Here is a 22,721-nt window from a genome sequence, read left to right as displayed (position 1 = left end):
TTATGAATGTAAATGTCACTGTGAAATATTTTAAAATACCCTTTTCATATAAATGTGAAACATTAAGAGGGAAATATGTCACCTGGCTAGGTATGCTAACTTGTTGGAGTGACACTAATGTGCAAATAAAGCATTGTTTTGAATATATATGCCCCTAAAGGAGGCGATATTCATTTATAAACTCTAGATTTGACATTTAAACGGTTATGTTTTTTATTCTGAGCCATGTTTTTGAGTGGCATCGGGATATTTGTTTCTCCCCCTATGGTTCTCCCCCATTCTTTAATCAGTGTCATTATTTCTTAATGATAGCCTACTGTACAAAGATTTTCAACAACAAAAAAAAAACCTTAAGTGTTTTGTTATCGTGCCTTCTGTGAAGTCCTGACATTTCCTTTCAGCTCTTTCAAAACAAACTGTGAACTGTTTTGAGTTGTACGGTGATGATGTTTTTCAAGCACTTTTAGTACGTATTTAGCGATAGCAAGTGTGACATTTAGCCTCATGTACGCAGCTTTGACTGACCACAAAGACATCTTTTTGTTACAATAATATTCTTATATTTTGTATATGTCTCGAAAAAAGGTTGTATTTAGACATTTCAGGGAATTTTCACGTCCATGTTGAGCATGAGTCACATGACAGCTTAGCCTAGCATGATTTTCAAAACAGGAAACCATATTGAAAACAGTATCATTTTTAGTTTGTTTTGGATAAAAGACACAAGTAAATAAGTAATATAGAAATTGTAACATTATTTTTTATTTATTATTATTATTTAATTTATTTTGTCTTGAGCTAGCCTGACATTGCTAGGCTAGGCTAACAGGCTCTTTTACAAAGGCTCCTAAACCCCTAAGAATGGACTAGCTAGACTAGCTAGGAAGAAAATAGATTTTCCAAAATGTCACACTATTAAATGTAACAATTTTTTTCTGTGATGTCGTATTTGTCTGTGTTTACATGCCTTTTTCGTTGTTTTTGACTAAATTATTGTTTATTGCCAATACATTTTTGAATGTCACTCAGCTGCTGCCTGCTATCAATCTCCATGGTGTTCATTTCAATAACATTATAGAATATATTGTATATTCTCCTTACAATGGAATCTCTTGCCTAACACATGTAGTGTTACAAGCATATTTTCTATGTTTCATGGAGATGAGAGATGTCCATTTTGGGAGTATAATGTATGCACGTGTCTGAAATGACAAGCATTCATGATAATATAAGCAAAGTAAATGTTAAAAAAAAAAAGGTCATCCGGCTTCCTGTGACAATGTGTCGTAAGGTGATGTCCAACATCCATGTTCTGTACATTTGAATGCTAAATAAATGTGTGCAAAGCTGGCATATTTGAAGATTGTGATTTCATTTTACTATATATTATAATATATTATTATGGGCCTGCTCAAAGGCCACACAGCTTGGAGACCCGGATTTGATTCCACCTACCCATTATGTCATTGGATGCTCATATCACCTCATACTTCGGTACGTGACATGACGAAAATAAAATAAAAATAAAAAACTATATTAGGAAAGCAGGAAGTGAACAAATGTAACAGTTAGTGATTGTAAAAGTACCAGATGGAGGGGTAGGATTTAATAAGCTTTGCTTCTTCCTACTCCTTTCGGACACGTGGAACTGGGAACTAATTATGGGATGCACTCAATTGTAATCTGATGCATGTTCAAATGAAATAAAACCTTAACTATTAGTCATTAAATTATTATTAATTGTTTTGTCCAAGCTGTGATTGGCTGGCGACCAGTCCAGGGTGTACCCCGCCTCTCGCCCGAAGACAGCTGGGATAGGCTCCAGCACCCCCGCGACCCTCGTGAGGAAAAAGTGGTAGAAAATGAATGAATGAATGTTTTGTCCAAACTATTATTTACTGTACATTTTGCTACAATTCATAAATTAGGCTTTATAAACCACAATGCAGAGTAAAATTACCCTACAAAATAAATACATTAAAAGAATTGCATTTTTCTTTTTTCTTTTTTTTTTACTGCAAAACGAAATAATTTATTTGAAAAAAATGTAAATATTTTTCTTATATATTAACCTTTAAATATTCATTCTAGCTTTACATTTTATTTAAAACCTTTGTAATACTCTTATATTGTGCAAACTGTGTTAAATATACATCATCTGGACAGGAAGTGGTTGAACGGCTCAGTGCATTAATAAGTAAGTCATTCCACAGGTCGCCGCTGTGTTATCCTTCCCATTGCTGACACGGCTCCACAGCGCCACCTTCAAGCAGTACTGGTACCGATACACACACGTGTGTCTTTCTGTAGCAGCAGTCCAATCGTCCAATAGATCCATTCGTTGCTCACAAAGACATTGCCTCATACGGAGGAGATGTTGCCAGTGGAAGGAGGCTGCCGCAGCCCCCCGTGGCTTCGTGTCGTGATCTGAACAATACTTCGCTTGGTGGGGGTGTGATGACTTTGATTGTGACACTTCCACAGCCAACGTCGCAGCTCCATTTGGACCTGAAGGCAGCATCACATAAAGAAAGCAATGAATATATAGACTCACTGCATTGGCGACACCAGTGTTCATTCATTCATTCATTCATTCATTCATTTTCTACCGCTTATCCTCACGAGGGTCGCAGGGGTGCTGGAGCCTATCCCAGCTGTCTTCGGGGGCGAGAGGCAGGGTACACCCTGGACTGGTGGCCAGCCAATCACAGGACACATATAGACAAACAACCATTCACACTCACATTCATACCTATGGACTAATTAACCTAGCATGTTTTTGGAATGTGGGAGGAAACCGGAGTACCCGGAGAAAACCCACTCATGCACGGGGAGAACATGCAAACTCCACACAGAGATGGCCGAGGGTGGGATCGAACCCTGGTCTCCTAGCTGTTAGGTCTGCGTACTAACCACTCGATCGCCGTGATGCCAGTATTGGAATTTCAACCAGAAAAAAACAGAAACTAACATTCCGATTCTCCCGGTTTTGAAACCGGAATAGTTCAAATTCAAACTCAAACGATGTAATGTTGTGTTCGTGTTAATATGTTACATATATGATATGTGTTAATGCCACAATGCCAATAACATGCAGTGTTACCTACATCTCCATTCATGAAACAGTAAAGCAGAGCCACCACGAATCCCTGCAAAACAACACACTGCGGTCATGCTTTTGCAAAGGAAAATGATGTCTACATCCTATCAGGCTTCTAAATTCAGGTTTCTGGTTTGTCTTTTGGTACCTGAAAAGATCCCAGGCCAAGCTCAATATAGAGTCGAGCTGCTACTCCCGTGTTTTCAGGCAGGAAGGCAAAAACCGTGTAGTGCATCCCAAACAAAGGGATGAGAAAGAGCGTGGATTTAGCCAGCCTTCTGATGGGAATCCAAAAAAGACACGATGCATGAGAGCACATAAAGACTAGACAAAAAACAATACGATACTAATTTTTTACAGGGGAGCCGGTCTTGTTTTTTTCCACTTTTCTGACCTATAATTCTTGCTACAATGTTGGATTCTTATGTTGAACGATGCTAAAGATTCAGATTATAAGGTTTGCTCATTTGCAAATGAGCCCTGAAAGATGTTTAGGACGGCTGTTTGTTTTCTCCACATTGTCTGTTTTTATTGGTTGGAATCTCACACCTACACCCACAGACGTATATTCATTCATTCATTTTCTACTGTTTATCCTCACGAGGGTCACAGGCATGAAAACTGTATTTTTAAAGGCTTCCAAAGTGGTAAAATCTGAAATCGCCAGCTTGACGTTTGCGTAAGTACTAGAAAACTACCGCTACAATTTAAAAACAATGATGGCACTGGCCCATCACGTCACATGACAGCCAACATTTATTCATTCATTCATTTTCTACCGCTTATCCTCACAAGGGTTGCGGGGGTGCTGGAGCCTATCCCAGCTGTCTTCAGGCAGGGTACACCCTGGACTGGTGGCCAGCCAATCACAGGGCACATATAGACAAACAACCATTCACACTCACATTCATACCTATGGACAATTTGGAGTCGCTAATTAACCTAGCATGTTTTTTTTTAATGTGGGAGGAAAACGGAGAAAACCCACGCATGCACGGGGAGAACATGCAAACTCCACACAGAGATGGCCGAGGGTGGGATTGAAACCGGGACAAACAAATGTGCATTAATTCGTTCTTTGTCTATGGTTTGGTGTGTCACATGTTTTCATCCTTATAGCTGTTCATTTAGGTATGAATGTGAGTGTGAATGGTTGTTTGTCTATATGTGCCCTGTGATTGGCTGGCCACCAGTCCAGGGTGTACCCCGCCTCTCGCCCCAAAGACAGCTGGGATAGGCTCCAGCACCCCCGCAACCCTCGTGAGGATAAGCAGTAGAAAATGAATGAATGAATGAATGAGCTGTCCACAGCGCCACACGGAGGCGTGCCTTGTGTATTACATCATTTTATCAGTTATCCATCCCATCTAGATGGAACTATTTACTACTCTGACCTGCCAAACCACCAAAAAAAATCCCCAGAACGCCCAAATATTATAATATACACACTCAGGACACTTCAAAAGCAAATAAGAGTCAATGCTGCCTTTAAAAAGACAATAATGCTAAAATGTATTTTTAAAGATGACCTAATAATTATATTGTGTTCATGTAACTGCTTGTACTATTTATTTAAAAAAGGATCGTTATTTGAATTCCTATTAAGGTGCTGGAGGAGAAATCTATTTGTGGTATCATGTACTATTTTTAAAGTCTCTTTAAGTCTAATTGAATTCTGTTGGGTAAGATGGAGCTCCAAGGAAGTAGTGTACATGTTGGCGGATATAATTACGTTAGAGAAGGATTCAGCAGTTCATTTATTTCCTTCACTAAACAGTGTGCAGTTATTACACTTATTACGCAAGCGAGTAGAAACCCTAACCAAAACCTCAATCCTAACCCTAATTTTAACCTAATCCCTATCCCAATACCGCTACCCCATAACCCTTGAACGGTGTATTTAGTCCAATATACAGTATATGTAATACAGTATCTACAACTGTCAGCTCAATTAGTTTAACTATTGCTTTTGACCTTTATAGCATTTAATGCCGTTGTTGTAAATTCCCATCTTTTCCTCCTGTCACAAACGATACGTTGCAGGCTCGCAGGTAAATACCAAAGAGTACGGATGGAAGCAATTTTAAGGAAAAATCAAATCTAGTAAATCTGTAAAGATGCCAAGGTGGTTAATTCAAAGCAAAAGCAATATTTTTTTACACATCAAATCCAAAAAAAAACATTTCATCCTTACACAAAATGTCCTGTGTCAGTGTTGCCCGACATGGCTGAAGATTTCAGCTTCTGGACCAGAATGCGGATCACGTTGACGAAGATGACAATGTTGAGCTATTAAAGATACAATGAACAGTTCATAGCTGGGAAACATTTCAACATTAAACATGAGCAACTCACCAACAATGAAGCGGTTATTGGGCCTTTAATAATCCACCAGATGCCGACTTTGTCTGTGTCGTCCCAGCAACTGGACACATAACCATAAATATGTGGTTCAAACCATGTTGCATAATGACGGAACATAGTAGTATAGTTACAGTGGAACCTTGGTTTTGGTCATTAATCTGTTCCGAAAGGTCCAATCAAAACCAAAATGTACAAAAAATAATTATTTATATTTATTATATTTAGTATATTTTATATATATTTAAAAATGTTATTGTATACAATTAAAATGTTATTTTTATTTTTATGAAAATCAAGTTTATTTGTAGTTCTTCACTCAATTTTTTGTCTCTCCTACCAGGTTATATGCTTTGCCTACACAATCTCTTACAATGTGGTTAGCGCGCAGACCTCACAGCTAGGAGACCAGGGTTCGATTCCACCCTCGGCCATCTCTGTGTGGAGTTTGCATGTTCTCCCCGTGCATGCGTGGGTTTTCTCTGGGTACTCCGGAGAAAACATGTAAACCTTCAATTACATGATACCTTTGAACGCAACATTTACGGTTAGAGCTGTATACTTAGACTTATGTGTTGTTTGGGAACTGTTTGGCCTTACGATAACCAAGATAACCAGTGTACGAAAACCAAGACATATTTTTGCCAAACCAAAAAGTTCCACTGTATATCATATATCATACCCTCTGTTATCATAGAAGAATCTGGTCAGGACCCAAAGTATGAGAATAGCTGACGGGAGCCCTGCGACAGAAAAATAAAATAAAATAAACTATATTAGGAAAGCAGGAAGTGAACAAATGTAACAGTTAGTGATTGTAAAAGTACCAGATGGAGGGGTAGGATTTAATAAGCTTTGCTTCTTTCTACTCCTTTTGGACATGTGGAACTGGGAACTGATTATGGGATGCACTCAATTGCATGTGCAATTGCATCTGATGCATGTTCAAATGAAATTAAACTATTACCATTACCATTACCATTACCATTACTTAAATTCAAATGTGAGTCACAGCAGGTGAGCAAATACTTTTGGTCATATAATGTAAGTTAAGCAGAGTTGATAGTAAAACGTAAAAGCAATAAAACATTATACTTTAACTGTGACAACAAGATGATAAGACATAATCAAAGTAGTCTCCTAACGTAGTAAAAAAAGTTTCATTTTGCTTTAGTCTTTGGATGCTTGCTGAGCTTAGTTAGCGCTTGTGAAGTACACAAAGGTCTCGTTTCTTTATTTGGTTTGTTTTGTGTAAAATCAGTTGTCAAATTCCTAATTATTAAAGTTGTACACACATTCACCAGACAAGTGTTTCACAAACTTTACTGACCCAAAGCTGATTATTATGTAGATACATTATTCCTAGTAAATGACTAATTTTTGACCAATTAAGTGAAATTGGATCATTTTTGCAACACACCTGATAATCTCTCATGGCACACTAATGTGTCGTGGCACAGTGGTTGTCACTGCATTAGAAGAACTACTTCTCCCAACTCTACGAGAACCCCAGATGCTAAAAACGGTTATTACTAGAACTTTAACAGAAGAGTAAAAGCAAGCTGCTTTTTCGTCCTTCATTCACACGGTCGGCAAGATAAGAAATGACTCCCAATTAACACCAAATCCGACGCTCAGGTGGTCCTATGCTCACCCCATCCAATTAGGATGTACCACCAAAAGTACTTCCTCTGGGAGACGAAGGTCAGAGCCAGGAGGGTCTGCAGATACATCCCTTCTACCAGCAGCCAGAAGTAATTTGCCAGGATGCTGAACTGGAAGAAGGCCACGGCGGACTTGCACGCCGTCTGACGAGGACAATAGTTAGTTCAAGTACTCGTTCTGGCGCACAAGGTCAGCTCAATTAGCTTTTGAACTTGACGGAAAGCTACTTCAAATCAACACAATAGCTGATGTGTGGTTTCTCACAGTGGACATTGAACAGTGGTCCAGCGTCTCGTCAGAAAACAGCACCGTGTCTTTGATGAAGACGGCGCTGGCTCTCAGGATGAAGGAGGAGAACAAGTTGATGTGGATGTAGTTCCTGGTGCAGCGGAACTTCCTGAATACATGAAAATGGGGGAAATCAGCCACCATGCTACCTTAAAATCAGCAATAGGAACCACGACGTTGCCAGCGTCATAGATTCCTTATAAGCGTGAGATACTTTTAATTCTGTTTTATATTTTCTAATGAGGGCGGCATGGTGATCTAGTGGTTAGCGCGCAGACCTCACAGCGAGGAGACCAGGGTTCAATTCCACCCTTGGCCATCTCTGTGTGGAGTTTGCATGTTCTCCCCGTGCATGCGTGGGTTTTCTCCGGGTACTCCGGTTTCCTCCCACATTCCAAAAACATGCTAGGTAATAATTGCACAGTGGAAAGTGGTTAGCCTGCAGGCCACACAACTGGGAGACTTCTATTTCTCAAGAGAGAAGAGAAATGGCTGCATGGCGGTCGAGTGGTTAGCGTGCAGACCTCACAGCTAGGAGACCAGGGTTCAATTCCCTGTGCATGCGTGGGTTTTCTCCAGGTACTCCGGTTTCCTCCCACATTCCAAAAAACATGCTAGGTTAATTGGCCACTCCAAATTGTCCATAGGAATGAATGTGAGTGTGAATGGTTGTTTGTCTATATGTGCCCTGTGATTGGCTGGCCACCAGTCCAGGGTGTACCCCGCCTCTCGCCCGAAGACAGCTGGGATAGGCTCCAGCACCCCCTCCGCGACCCTTGTGAGGATAAGTGGTAGAAAATGAATGAATGAATGAATGAATAATAATGTTAATAAAAATATGGCTGCATGGTGGTTGAGTGGTTAGTGCGCAGACCTCACAGCTAAGAGACCAGGGTTCGATTCCACCCTCGGCCATCTCTGTGTGGAGTTTGCATGTTCTCCCTGTGCATGCGTGGGTTTTCTCCGGGTACTCCGGTTTCCTCCCACATTCCAAAAACATGCTATGTTAATTGGCCACTCCAATCCAAATTGAGTGTGAATGGTTGTTTGTCTATATGTGCCCTGTGATTGGCTGGCTACCAGTCCTCTAGCCCAAAGCCAGCTGGGATAGGCTCCAGCACCCCTGCGACCCTCGTGAGGAAAAACGGTAGAAAATGAATGAATGAATGAATGAAGTCGCTCTGGAGTATAAGTCGCAGGAACAGCCAACCTATGAAAAAAGTACGACTTATAGTCCGGAAAATACTTTGTATTTTTAGAACATGGCGAGATTGGGTGACAAAATTGCATTTTTTTTTTACCTGAACGCTGTAAACACCACAATGGCTGTGATGAGGGAAATGAGAGAGGTGGCGTAGCCTACAGTGTAGACCTGTCTGAAGGTGTAGAGGTAACTGGTCTGCAGGCAGAGAGAAAGACAATGTGTGTGAGCTCTAACTGAGTACAAAACATAGCCACCGCATGAGTTGGCACCTCTGATTCCGGCTCGCTGTCGTCACTGAAAGCACAGACATCCTCATAGGGCGGATAAATGTCTGACCAACCGTCATCTGTACAGTTCCTGTAAACAAAACCTGTACACACAAAGAGGAAATGGACAACTTCAACGAGACAACAATCTAATCAGCCTTGACTTGACAGATTATATCGTAAAAGTTAGTAAATTAGAGAATTAGTGCAGTACAGCCCCATAAACTTTGAACCAACCTTGGCTGCTGGAGAAATGCTGAAAGACGTCAGAGCAGGAAACGTTGACCACCTGACCTACGTCGGCTCTCAGCCAGCATCCGATCTCGTCCCATTCTGTTTTACACCCTGGAAGCGCCAGAAAGCTTTTCAGTCGTGACAACAAACAAATGAAGCTGAGAACTGAACGTTTATGGTTTTGTTCTACTGGTTCTACTGGTGCTACTGGTGTCAACTGTTACATTGTGATACATATGTAGCTGCCAGTCGGTCCAGTCAGTTGAAATGATACGTCGACTATTTAATTTTTTTAAAGTATTTTTTAATTTTTTTTTATTATTTTATTATTTATATATTTTGTCTGGTGCAGATAATATTTCTGTATTTTATTACACTGCATTATATTGTTGTGTAATTTTTTCTTTGCTATTTTTTTCTTGTACTATTCATTCATTCATTCATTCATTCATTTTCTACCGCTTTTTCCTCACAAGGGTCTCGGGGTTGCTGGAGCCTATCCCAGCTGTCTTCGGGCGAGAGGCGGGGTACACCCTGGACTGGTGGCCAGCCAATCACAGGGCACATATAGACAAACAACCATTCACACTCACATTCATACCTATGGACAATTTGGAGTCGCTAATTAACCTAGCATGTTTTTGGAATGTGGGAGGAAACCGGGGAGAACATGCAAACTCCACACAGAGATGTCCGAAGATGGGATTGAACTCAGGTGTACTAGCTGTGTGGCCTATGTGCTAACCACTCGTCCGCCGTGCAGCCTGTTTGTGACATAATACCCCGAAAGGTTCATTTGTAGTTCTAAACATATTTGTTTTGCTTTTTATGGTTTTCACTCATTCATTCATTTTCTACCTCTTATCATCACGAGGGTCGCGAGGGAGCTGGAGCCTATCCCAGCTGTCTTCAGGCGAGAGGCGGGGTATACCCTGGACTGGTGGCCAGCCAATCACAGGGCACATATAGACAAACAACCATTCACACTCACATTCATACCTATGGACAATTTGGAGTGGCCAATTAACCTAGCATGTTTTTGGAATGTGGGAGGAAACCGGAGTACCCGGAGAAAACCCACGCATGCACGGGGAGAACATGCAAACTCCAACCAGAGATGGCCGAGGGTGGAATTGAACCCTGGTCTCCTAGCTGTCAGGTCTGCGCGCGAACTACTCGCAGCCCACGAAAGCTTTTAGCAGCTTCTTTTTTGCTGGTGCTTGTGGTTATTTCCTCTGGCAGTCAAAGTGGGCATCAAAGTTAGGAATGGGAATAAAAACATTTCAATGATCCAAGGAGAATCAGAACGTTGGTCCCGGTTCCCATGAATACTTTAGACTCTATGCCTAACCCTATAAAATGGGGTTTCCTTTCAGATGCCAATACAAAAAAAGCATTCATCCCTGTCAACTAGTGGAGTAAAATTCCCATTTGGGACTGCTGCTTTAGGAGGTTCCAAGACAGAAAAGCTTTTGCACTCAGCACTATTATATAATAATTCATATAGACTCTGTTAAGGCGACTCAAAAGAGGGTGGTGGAGAAGTCATATGTCATTTCCCCCATGAGTCCAACAATCGGGGGCTAAAGTGATTTCCTTTCACAATGTTTCTTTTCCTTCCACTGAGCTCGGCTGTGTTGCTTTGACCTTTATGGAAAGGCTTTAAAGGATGTCTTTGCCACTTGAATGTCACCTTATCTAGAATTAGCAGCACTCTTGGGAAAAGCTTTGGACGCCAGCGAGGAGGGCTTCTAGATCCTTGACTTTGATAATGACAACGTTATTGTGCAACCAAAATGAAAGAAAGAAAGGGATCGATCAGTGGCGTCATTAGGCCTATTTTAGGGGGTCTTCAGCCCCCCCTAAAATGTTCTTAAGCCCCCCTAAATAATTTGATATTTTTTATAGATTTTTAATTTTTTTTTTACAAAAAAAATCTCAAATTTCATATATATCGGGCAAAAGCAGGCTAATAAGCAAGCCAATAAGCAGGTAGTAGTAATAATCAGAAGAAGAAGAATGATGATAGTATTAATAATAGGCTAATTAACCAGTGGCCAATTAACCTTATCCAAAGGTGGGAAAGTTATATCCCGGTTCTTGTTCCTTATTTGTTTTTTGGATTTTTTTTTATGTTTACTACATTCATTCATATCTTGTGCATCTCCAGGGGGCTAAGCCCCCCTGTCCTCAGAACCTAGTGATGCCCCTGGGATGGATGGATGGATGGATGGATAGATGGATAGATGGATAGATGGATAGATGGATAGATGGATTGATGGATAGATAGATAGATGGACGGACGGACGGACGGACGGACGGACGGACGGACGGACGGACGGACGGACGGACGGACGGACGGACGGACGGACGGACGGACGGACGGACGGACGGACGGACGGACGGACGGACGGACGGACGGACGGACGGACGGACGGACGGACGGACGGACGGACGGACGGACAGACAGACAGACAGACAGACAGACAGACAGACAGACAGACAGACAGACAGACAGACAGACAGACAGACAGACAGACAGACAGACAGACAGATAGATAGATAGATAGATAGATAGATAGATAGATAGATAGATAGATAGATAGATAGATAGATAGATAGATAGATAGATAGATAGATAGATAGATAGATAGAGGCATCATGTTTAAGAATCTATCTTCTGAATGCCTTATATTAGTATTTTGGTTCATTTAGCCATTTTTATGCATATTAAACCGTATAAAACCACAAAACAGCATGATATATTAATTACTGGTGATATATGTATTTTTGAAAAACTGTGATGGAGTGAAGCTGTGAAATTTCAAAACGTGATATGGCGAGGAACAACTGTATTATAGTACCGATAACCATCATTTTTTGTTGTTCCCAAAAGGTGAAATTTCTGCTGTGTATGCTTAGCATTACACAGACGGATGCATAAGCACACTCACTTGGACAGCAAACGTCATCAGAAGACATTTATCTGCATAATGAGCAGCGGACGGAAATGTGCGTGTCTTGCGTTGTGAGCTCATTTAGATCGAATTAGTGGCCAAAATGTTGAAGGTCATCGCAGTTTATGATGAAGTGGAGGCAAAACGACATTATGGCATCCTTATGGGGGGGGTCACCACGCTCATATTCGACTTAATTGTAAGGTTTGAGTGCGAGGTGAGTGACAGAACAGTATGCATGTATTAGTCAAATGACTAGGTTTTCTATTGTTTCACTACTCTATTGTTTCACCCTTAGTTAGCATCATTCCAGAAGGTCAAACTCTAACCAAAACGAACTCTAACCAAATATTTTTTTCCAAAATATTCATTCATTCATTCATTCATTTTCTACCGCTTTTTCCTCACGAGGGTCACGGGGGTGCTGGAGCCTATCCCAGCTGTATTCGGGCGAGAGGCAGGGTACACCCTGGACTGGTGGCCAGCCAATCACAGGGCACATATAGACAAACAACCATTCACACTCACATTCATACCTATGGATAATTTGGAGTCGCCAATTAACCTAGCATGTTTTTGGAATGTGGGAGGAAACCGGAGTACTCCACACAGAGATGGCCAAGGGTGGAATTGAACCCTGGTCTCCTAGCTCTGAGGTCTGCGCGCTAACCACTCAACCGCCGTGCCGCCTTTTTCCAAAATATATTGTTTTGAAATCAATTCGACCATTCTGGAAAACCAAAAAATGCTAACACATTCATACCTATGGACAATTTGGAGTCGGTTGTAATGTGGTGACCCTGCCTCTCACCCAAAGACAGCTGGGATAGGCTCCACCAACCCCCGCGACCCTCGTGAGGAAAAGCGGTAGAAAATGAATGAATGAATGAATGAATGTAATGTGGTGTCCGAAGGCTGAAAAAATGTCAGGAGGCAGACTTACAGTTTGCCCAGGCTTGGCACATTTATCTAACAAGGAAGATGAACTTATGAAAAACACTAATACAAAACAAAATTGAATTGAAAAAAAAAAACTCAAATTATCCTCAAAAAATGTATTCACTCACATCAGTGAAATACACTCACACATCACTCTCCCGCCTCAAACTGCCCAAAATGTCCCACTATAGCCCAGAGGTTGGTATACCAAAAACATCTAATAATGTAACTCTTCACAAAACCGGATTTCAAAAATACCATCTAATGTAACCCCAATACTGCTACAACTCTTCATAAAACATTAACGCATACACATATTTCCCTACCCAAACCCAAGATTTAAATCCCCATAAAACCTACAACCCCCCACTTATCCCCAGTACATGGTATGGTTTGATGATGTCACTAATGACGTCACTAAACCTATAAAAAACAAAGCCTCTTGACGGCTCCTCCCCAAACATTCCTGCAGGTGACTCCCTTGGCGAGAATCCACAGGTAAGATGAACTCTGTACACCCATTCCTAATAAATCCTAAACGTTACTGATGGCGAGATGAAGCCCCATGAGGCTTTGAACCATTTCAGTCAACTGGTTCGAGAATGGATTCATTTCTTGAAGCTTCACGTGCACACGAAACCACCTGCTGGCCTTGGATACAATTACAGGCGGATGTATCTTCATGTATGATGCATTGAATGCTGATTTGATTTGGCTCTTTGAAATTATTATATATTACAAAAAATTGTATAACCAAATGATTAATCTACAAAGTGTATGATAAAATATACAGTATATATAAAATACTGAATGTTTTCTTGTCCATAAATGCCATGTATCATGTGATATGGCTAGCTTCATCATGGTTGTGTTTGTGATACTTATAGGTTATCACATGGTTTGTCTGGTATCAGGCCAGGTATCATGCCCCCAAGTGTCAGTATCAGCCCGAGACCGAAGGTCTCTATTTAATCAAAAGACCATTTTGTTTCCAGAAAATGTTCAGTTTATTACATGTATTATATCTAAACAGTGTAAACACAATAATTGCAAAAATATTTCAACAATAATATTTTATCAACAGTCTTATCTTATCAATGTCTGACAATTAAAGTTCCATTAATCAAGTTTGGGTTTTTTGGTGACTGGAGAAGCACTAGGCACTAAGCACTCGTGCGCTGTTCTCTGATTGGTTGTTTCACGGGCACGATACCAGAGCAGCGCGCTCTGAGTGGACAGCTACGGGGGCTGATACTGGACATGGATAAACTCTATATTTTATCAGTATCACTGCCCTGGGCTTTGACACAGTATCATTTGGGCCTTTTCCCGTATCATTCATGGGCGGTTTCTAGGGTACAGGGCCAATTAATACTGTAGTATGTGATAATGTAATATATTAATATTATAATGTAGTAATATTAACTTTACCATGGATGGGTGAAGGTCCAGTTTCATCTTTATGTTCAAGAAAGGCACGGTAACATGGATGGGGTGTTATTATTGTACCCCAACTCCTTGAAACACAATAAGTACTTCACCTTTCAATAACAATGACAAACTACAGGTTTTGAAATGCCATACTAATTTTATTTGGCTTACTAATTAAGTCAAAATGTTTCCACACAATTTCCTCTTTCTAGCTGACTCCATATCTTCTCTCTGTGAACCGTACGAACCAAACTATCAACAAACACTATCCACACGCTCAACTGACTGACTCTCACCACAAAGCCCCGCATTTTAATGTTTAAGGCTGAGGGGTTTATATCGCTGAGTGACCGGCAAACATCCCGACAAATTCTGAACCTTTTCCCAAAGCCGTCACGTGGTACAGCTGGGCAGTGAGGCTTCGGACGTCATCAATTCCGACCCCTCCCCCCAATGAATCAAGCCTCTGTACAAGTGCCCAATCGATTACTCGACACACGCTTCGAAATCCCGGCACCTCTTGTAACATCACTACTTTGAACCATTTCAGTCAACCGGTTCGAGAATGGATTCATTTCTTGAAGCCAAAATGTGCACTATATTGTGTGCTAAGTGGAAAATGCATGCAAACTGAGGCAAAATATTTGCGTACATTTTTGACGTAAACCGAAAAAATACGCTAAGTGTGGTTGCATTTTATATGTATCAAGTGGTTGGATGTGTCTATAACCTGCATGTTTTTCATCAAGTATGGTCATTTTGTTCATGCAAAATACACGTGTGCATTACTCTAAGATGATAACCAAATTACCTGTTTCATAACGACCCTAAATGAGATCCCACACGGACAAGCTACATTGCACATTATGGTCTCTTTCCCTTGTAAAAACATGCTTTGTCACAAGGTATGTGTATGTGTTTCTCTGCCAGGCAGCATCATCAGCTGAAGAAACTCACCGCTGTTCTCTGTTTGGTTCTGAACTTCCCGTCTTCTTGCCAGGCTGCAAGACTCGCGGGCCCTCAGGTGCTGAGCAATGATGGCACAATCCGGATGAATGGCCTCAGTCTGCAAATATGATGCAACAACACCATTGGATGTGCAGTACAATAAGATACACACAACAACAACACAATACTTTGCCGCCCTGTTTTATACTCAAGTATAGGAGTTTGTGCAGCGTTTTGCAGCTGTCAAAGGGGGCCTGCATAGCAGAGCAGCCCATCTTAATAATCCTTTTCTTCTTCAGCTATTATTATATTGTATTCTTCACATTTTTGTGCGCATAATGCGCTTCAAAGTGTGGGTTTTCTCCCACATTCCAAAAACATGCTAGGTTAATTGGCCACTTCAAATTGTCCATAGATATGAATGTGAGTGTGAATGGTTGTTTGTCTATATGTGCCACCAGTCCAGGGTGTACCCGCCTCTCGCCCGAAGACAGCTGGGATAGACTGGTGGCCAGCCAATCACAGGGCACATATAGACAAACAACCATTCACACTCTCATTCATATCTATGGACAATTTGGAGTGGCCAATTAACCTAGCATGTTTTTGGAATGTGGGAGGAAACCCGAATACCCGGAGAAAACCCACACATGCACGGGGAGAACATGCAAACTCCACACAGAGATGGCGGAGGGTGGAATCGAACCCTGGTCTCCTAGCTGTGAGGTCTGTGCGCTAACCACTCGCCCGCCAATTAAATTAGTAATGCCCAAATAGAGCGATACATCAATAATAGTCCACATGGGTTGTCAACTTCTTCCATGTTTTAATCCATTGCTTGTGTATTAAAATTCTCATTATTTGTTTATACTGTCTGTCAATCTTAACTTCACCAAATTGAACAAATTTACTCTGCTGATTCACTCTCCGATTCGTATCTTCCCCATGACGTTGTTGGGCAGCCACACAGCTTAATAACCACTAATGAGTGTCACCAGCCTAATGAGAACAGTCGTCATGTCAGGTCGGCATAAAAACAAAAATATGTCTGTTTTCTTTCAACCATAGCGCACTTTGGTGACACTGGCTGTCAAACAATGAAGGCGTTTGATCCAAATGGACAGTGCAGACATGCCACTACTCACCATGGGCCACAGAGAACCAAACAAAATAAGAAGAAATCTCCCTTGACGTCCTTTGAATAACGTTCCCTTATCCCTCATCTTCTTATCCCTCATAGTCATAAAGAAGATGATGATGGAGATAATGCTGGTCTATTAAAATGCTGGTGTGTGCAGCCTGCTATGAAATATACACAGTGTCAACCAAAAATAGATGAATCCCAGTCCTCCCTGCCAGATGAAAACTTGAGTCCTCCCTCCCTTCCTCTCTACTTCCCTACCTCTCTCTCTTTCTCTTTCTCTCTCTCTCTCGCTCCCACCCACCCACACCCTCCCTCTCCAAATCAGGTGAATGAGTGTCTGTGGAGATGCGCCGGTTCATTTAAAGACACAACGACTAATCAACAGACAATCACACACCCATAAATAAATAGTACATATAATAGTATGAAACAATTTGGGCACTTTTGATCGGGTTCAAAATTTTCCTTTATAAATCACTGGTTATTGGAATCATCAATTTAAGTTAAATATATCATATAGCAGAACAACACAGTGATCGATGAGAAGTGAAATGAAGTTTACAGAACGTTTACACAGAAAGTGTGCAATAATTATGTAAACAAATGTAGGCATGCATAAATTTGGGGACTCTCATTGTTTTATTGATTCGAATACCTTTAGGACTAATTATTGGAACACAATTATTATAATTATGGGCATGCACTGCAAGGCCTGCATTGCAGTGCATGCCCATAATTGCCCAATGTCGCCAATTAACCTAGCATGTTTTTGGAATGTGGGAGGAAACCGGAGTACCCGGAGAAAACCCACGCATGCACGGGGAGAACATGCAAACTCCACACAGAGATGGCCGAGGGTGGAATTGAACCCTGGTCTCCTAGCTGTGAGGTCTGTGCGCTAACCACTCGATCGCCGTGCCGCCGAATTTGCTCAGTGAACTGAAAAAATGTGCATTCACAGAATGTACAAATTATTTGTACCTCGTTCATGACCTTGATAAAACGGCACAGTGGAACAGTGGCACGGGTCAACACATGACTCATTCACCCTGATGGACGGGCGCTGCACGGTGCTGGCTCCTGGGTAAGTACATAAAGACCATTTTAGAGAATGTGACAGTGTCTACCCCCCTAAAGCGCTGGTTCCTCACCCCCTTTCACAAATCCACAGAACACAGAGGAGGTGCGCTTCAATGTGGCACACTCTCATGAACGCTTTGTTGCGGAGAGTGCCATCGGCTTTGTCAAAGGTCGGTGGAGGTGTTTGGATACCTTGGATGGAGGGGGGGGGCAGACTGCTTCATCAGCCTACAAAGGTGTGTAAAATCATAATGGCTGTTGCATGACTCCCGCATGGCCTCCCTCCCCCGCACCACAAGGACCCCGATCCCCGACATGAGGAATATCGTTTTAATTGCGTTTTAAATAAAACAGTAAAGATGTTTCATTTTTTAACAATGGAGCTAGCAATGTCAGACATAACCTCACACATGTTGCCCATCGCTGTGCGTATGTGCTGTTCGAAAGCTGAAGCTGGACTGAAATGCTGTGGAAATATGCTACAACATAGAATGAAAGTAAGAGGAAAGTGAACCAACCATCTCTGGGTCTGAATCTGCGCTATACAACTTTAATTACTTTGCCACAATTGGGGTACCAGTAGGGTATGCCAAATAAGTCTAGTCTAATAAATCTCCCACCATGCTTTGCGACGCTGCTTTTTAAACTGTTGTTATATGTGTTTAATGTTGCGTATTAGGTTTTTTGTAATTCCATGTACATCTACATGTATTTAGTAGGGGTGCTTAAAGCTGGTTGGTTGAAGACTGCTTTATGTCTGATGTCAAAACCTGTTTGAATAAGGGATCGGTTCACCATGTGCTCAGGGTTGATGATGTAAATCCAGATGACAGTATATCTAATGTTTCATACAAAAGGTCAAACATTTCAAGTAAGGGGTCAGGAAAAAGAAGTACACATAGTGTAGTGGTGGAATTACCACTCTAGAACGCATCAGAGCAGAAGCAAAGCAGGTCTCTTCTTGGCCGTGCAGAAGAAACATGAATGGGCACAGGAGGGATGATGGTAATGGTAATGGTAATGGTTTTATTTCATTTGAACATGCATCAGATTACAATTGAGTGCATCCCATAATCAGTTCACAGTTCCACATGTCCAAAAGGAGTAGGAAGAAGCAAAGCTTATTCAATCCTACCCCTCCATCTGGTACTTTTACAATCACTAACTGTTACATTTGTTCACTTCCTGCTTTCCTAATATAGTTTAAGGTTTTTTATGTTTATTTTTTATTTTATTTTGTATTTTTGTATTATTATTATTTTTTTATTATTATTTTTTTTATTTATTTTTATTTTATTTTATTTTTTATTATTTATTTTTTGTCACAAAGTACGAGGTGATATGACCATATGACTTGTGTATTATTTTATAGCTGTTTGAAGATGAACTATATCAGCAAGTTGAAGTATTTGTGATTTTAGAAATAAGGAGTTAGTATGTTCTCTGTAGGCGGCATTATGAATTATCCTTACTGACCTTTTTTGCAGTACATTTAGCAAGTGAAGATTGCTTTTATAGTTATTAGCCCATATTTCCACACAATAAGTAAGATATGGTAGAACCAGAGAGCAATAAAGAGTGTGGAGTGATTTCTGATTGAGAACAAATTTTGCTTTGTTCAATATTGAAATATTTCTGGCCACCTTATGTTGTGTATTTGTAATATGAGGTTTCCAGCTCATATTTTCATCTATTGTGATCCCCAGAAATGTATTTTCGTTCACCCTTTCAATGTCTACACCGTCTATTTGTATTTGCTGGTACGTGTCCTTTCTGCTGTTACCAAACAGCATGATTTTAGTTTTACTTAGGTTCAAGGACAATCTATTATCATCAAACTATCTTTTTAGTGTGACCATTTCTTCTCTGACCTTTCTAAGGATTTCTTCTGTGCTCCCTCCGGAACAAAAAGCAATGTTATCATCCACAAATAATACCAGCTTTAAGTCTTTAGTGAGACATAGTGAGATATCATTGATGTACAAGTTGAACAGTTTTGGTTCTCAAACCAGACCTTTAGCCTGTGTTGATCCTCCTCAGGCAAATTAAAGTCATATAGCAAAGGCAGCACCCTGAAAGCGTTCTATTTTTTTCATCTTGTTGTATCCATGACATTCATAATTACGATGTGCTTTGTCGGCCTTTACTCGCAGGCAACATGCTCCAAAAATGCCACAGACACAAAAGTACAATAGTAAATACACTTACGTAAGTTTACATACATTCGCTTCTTCCTACTCCTGTGAACTGATTATGTGATGCACTCAATTGTAATCTGATGCATGTTCAAATGAAATTAAACCATTACCATAAAAAGCAAAAAAGGCCGTTAATGATGTATTTCTAAGAGACGTGCATTTTGGTCGACTGAAAATTGTGGCTGTGATGTTAATGAAAATGCACGCAACAAGGATGAATTACTATTTATTATTAAACGGTAGCCAGGCAACGATATTTCATTGGCAATTTCACTGCTGTGTTATTGTGCAATGACAATAAAGGAAGTCTGTCCATCCATCCATCCATCAAACAAAAGCCTGTGATGGCGTATATGACGCAGATTAAGCTCTATAAGGATGAATTTGTGCCTGAACCTACCATAGTGGATGCTCATTAGCGCCCCCTGCATCCGTGCCTCACATGGAAACTCCAGTTTTCAACATGAATTTGTGTGCACATGGTTGCCTGCAATACCACGAGCACCCACTAGATGTCACTGTCAAACCTAATTCACAAAAATAGAGGATGATTGGCAACTTCCTGGGACCGCTTTGACATTAATAGCATGCCAATGTCAAAGGTCATGTCCACAAACACTGCACAACATACAGACACAACAATGCAAAGTCAGGATGAAACTGTAGGGTGATGTGCATTTCATACTCATATAAGCTAGTTTGGTTGCTTCAGTTAAAGGCTAAATGAGATTTGGGCCTTTGCTGTGAAAGAAATTGAAGAAACAGACCTTACTCAATTTACCAAATTTTCTGGATTACAAGTTGCCCCGGAGTATAAGTAACACAAGGCAAAAATGCATAATTAGGTAGAAAAAAACATACATAAGTCGCACTGGAGTAAAGTCGCATTTTTTTTAAAAAAAAAACCTTAAACTGTATTACAGAAAGCAGGAAGTGAACAAATGTAACAGTTACTGATTGTAAAAGTACCAGATGATGGAGGGCTAGGATTTAATAAGCTTTGCTTCTTCCTACTCCTTTTGGACATGTGGAACTGTGAACTGATTATGGGATGCATTCAATTGTAATCTGATGCATGTTCAAATGAAATTAAACCATTACCATTACCATTACCATTACCATTACAACCAGCTGTCACAAGAAAATGTATCAACTTTCATCAAAGTCAACTAATGTATAAACCTTATCAAGCATTATTTGGCCTTGGTCTCCTCCTGTCGATGTTCTCTCTCATTCTTTTGGGTGAAAGTCCAGAATGGCATTTTGTTGCATTTTAGCTTCCCATACTGAGATTGCAACTTTTGAATAGTCCTGGACTGCTGTTGATTCACAAGCCACTGTCAACCTCTCAACGTGGCTAGAACGCTGTGGACGGCCATTTTGGCGGAACCTGTTGGACATGCGCAGTTTGTATCTCATCATTTTGACTTTTATCTCATAATTATGACCTTTGAGCTCATAATTAATGACTTTTTATCACATAATTTCTCAAAATTTCGACTTACTCATTTCATAATTTTATCTCACAATTTTGACTGTATTTCATGATTTCGACTTTCTCATCAACAGACTTCTAAAATTAAAATTTAAATTTAAATTTAAAAAGGGCTGAATAAATACATGTTAAGTGTTATTCCTAACACCAAAAATGAGTTAATATTTAAATTAACTCAGTTTCAATGTTACATATACTCTACATCAAATTAAAAACTTTTTAACTCAGAAAGAGGGTTCAAGTTAAAAAGTAATTTTTACTCAGCTCTGGGTTTTGTGTGCTAGTCATGCATGTATGCTATTTTTCTTAATTTTTTATAAGAGCAAGGAATTCATTCCAAAAGTCAAAATGTGCCGTGTGTGGAATTCAGATGGTAAAAACCACAAATCCGCATACACACAAAAATATTCAAACTAACAAAAACCTAAATCATGCACACCTTCACGTGTTTTACAGGTGGTCCTCATGTTATGGACATATGACTCAGACTGTTATGGTTTGGGGGGTAGACACCCCAGGAGATAAGGGTTTGGGTATTTTATAGATAAAAAGCAACACTGCTGGGAGGGAAGAATCATCTATACATGCAGGGGGTCTCTGTAGCTACTAAACAACAGGAATTCTTTCCAAATCCCCCCGCATACTGGGATACTGTTGCTGCCGATGCCGAGGGAGGAAGAAGACGCTCTGTTCTACCTTGCATCCACACCGAGAGGAAGTCACCATCAGCACTGCTGATAAATAATTCAGACGCCACCACAGTGATGCATGCTAATCTGATGGCGGTAGGAAGATGACCTTTGCCATGTGAAGGTACATATTTTTTGGTGCATTTCAAGATTTTAACCCTTTTTGCCTCTTTTTTTCCCCACAGAACGCTTTGGTACCGTCCTTCACGGCCACAATACTCCCAAGATTGGTAATGGTAATGGTTTTATTTCATTTGAACATGCATCAGATTACAATTGAGTGCATCCCATAATCAGTTCACAGTTCCACATGTCCAAAAGGAGTAGGAAGAAGCAAAGCTTATTAAATCCTACCCCTCCATCTGGTACTTTTACAATCACAAACTGTTACATTTGTTCACCTCCTGCTTTCCTAATATAGTTAAAGGTTTTTTTATGTTTTTTATTTTTTATTTTTGTCACGTATCAAAGTAGGAGGTGATATGAGCATCCAATGCCATAATGGGTACCATAGTAAATGTCAATATAGTGATATATATAGCACATCATGACTGGTTCAAGACTCTTCATCCTTGTATTTAGCAAACATCAACTGCTTGTATTGTTTCTTGAATTGGCTCATCGTTGTGCATTGTTTGAGGTCCTTACTCAATCCATTCCATAGTTTGATTCCACATACTGAAATGCTATGGCTAGCATAACGTAGTCCTAGCATAGAAGTG

General features: G+C 40.5%; 1 protein-coding gene across 4 annotated transcripts; it reads right to left on the bottom strand.

The window, feature by feature from the left end:
• Positions 1-1,967: 1,967 nt before the first annotated feature.
• ghrhra (growth hormone releasing hormone receptor a) lies at positions 1,968-19,865 on the bottom strand. Of its 4 annotated transcripts, XM_058073017.1 has the most exons (14): positions 19,826-19,865; positions 17,519-17,617; positions 15,403-15,511; positions 9,122-9,229; positions 8,888-8,988; positions 8,716-8,813; positions 7,391-7,523; positions 7,116-7,269; positions 6,144-6,204; positions 5,456-5,525; positions 5,295-5,389; positions 3,249-3,378; positions 3,104-3,149; positions 1,968-2,508 (listed from the first exon to the last, which is right to left on the bottom strand). In XM_058073017.1, the coding sequence occupies exons 2-14, from the start codon at positions 17,579-17,581 to the stop codon at positions 2,183-2,185; spliced, it is 1,494 nt and encodes a 497-aa protein (XP_057929000.1). In that variant the 5' UTR covers positions 17,582-17,617; positions 19,826-19,865; the 3' UTR covers positions 1,968-2,182. The 4 variants fall into 4 exon arrangements, with proteins under 4 accessions (XP_057929000.1, XP_057928992.1, XP_057929019.1 ...); XM_058073009.1 differs by lacking the exons at positions 17,519-17,617; positions 19,826-19,865 and adding an exon at positions 16,539-16,768; XM_058073027.1 differs by lacking the exons at positions 17,519-17,617; positions 19,826-19,865 and adding an exon at positions 16,539-16,768 and having other exon boundaries at positions 2,222-2,508; positions 3,108-3,149.
• Positions 19,866-22,721: the final 2,856 nt, after the last annotated feature.

This window comes from Doryrhamphus excisus, chromosome 1, assembly GCF_030265055.1.
Source record: "Doryrhamphus excisus isolate RoL2022-K1 chromosome 1, RoL_Dexc_1.0, whole genome shotgun sequence".
NCBI lineage: Eukaryota > Metazoa > Chordata > Actinopteri > Syngnathiformes > Syngnathidae > Doryrhamphus > Doryrhamphus excisus.
The sequence above is the reverse complement of the archived record's forward strand: the minus strand, read 5'-3'. Positions and strand labels throughout refer to the sequence as shown.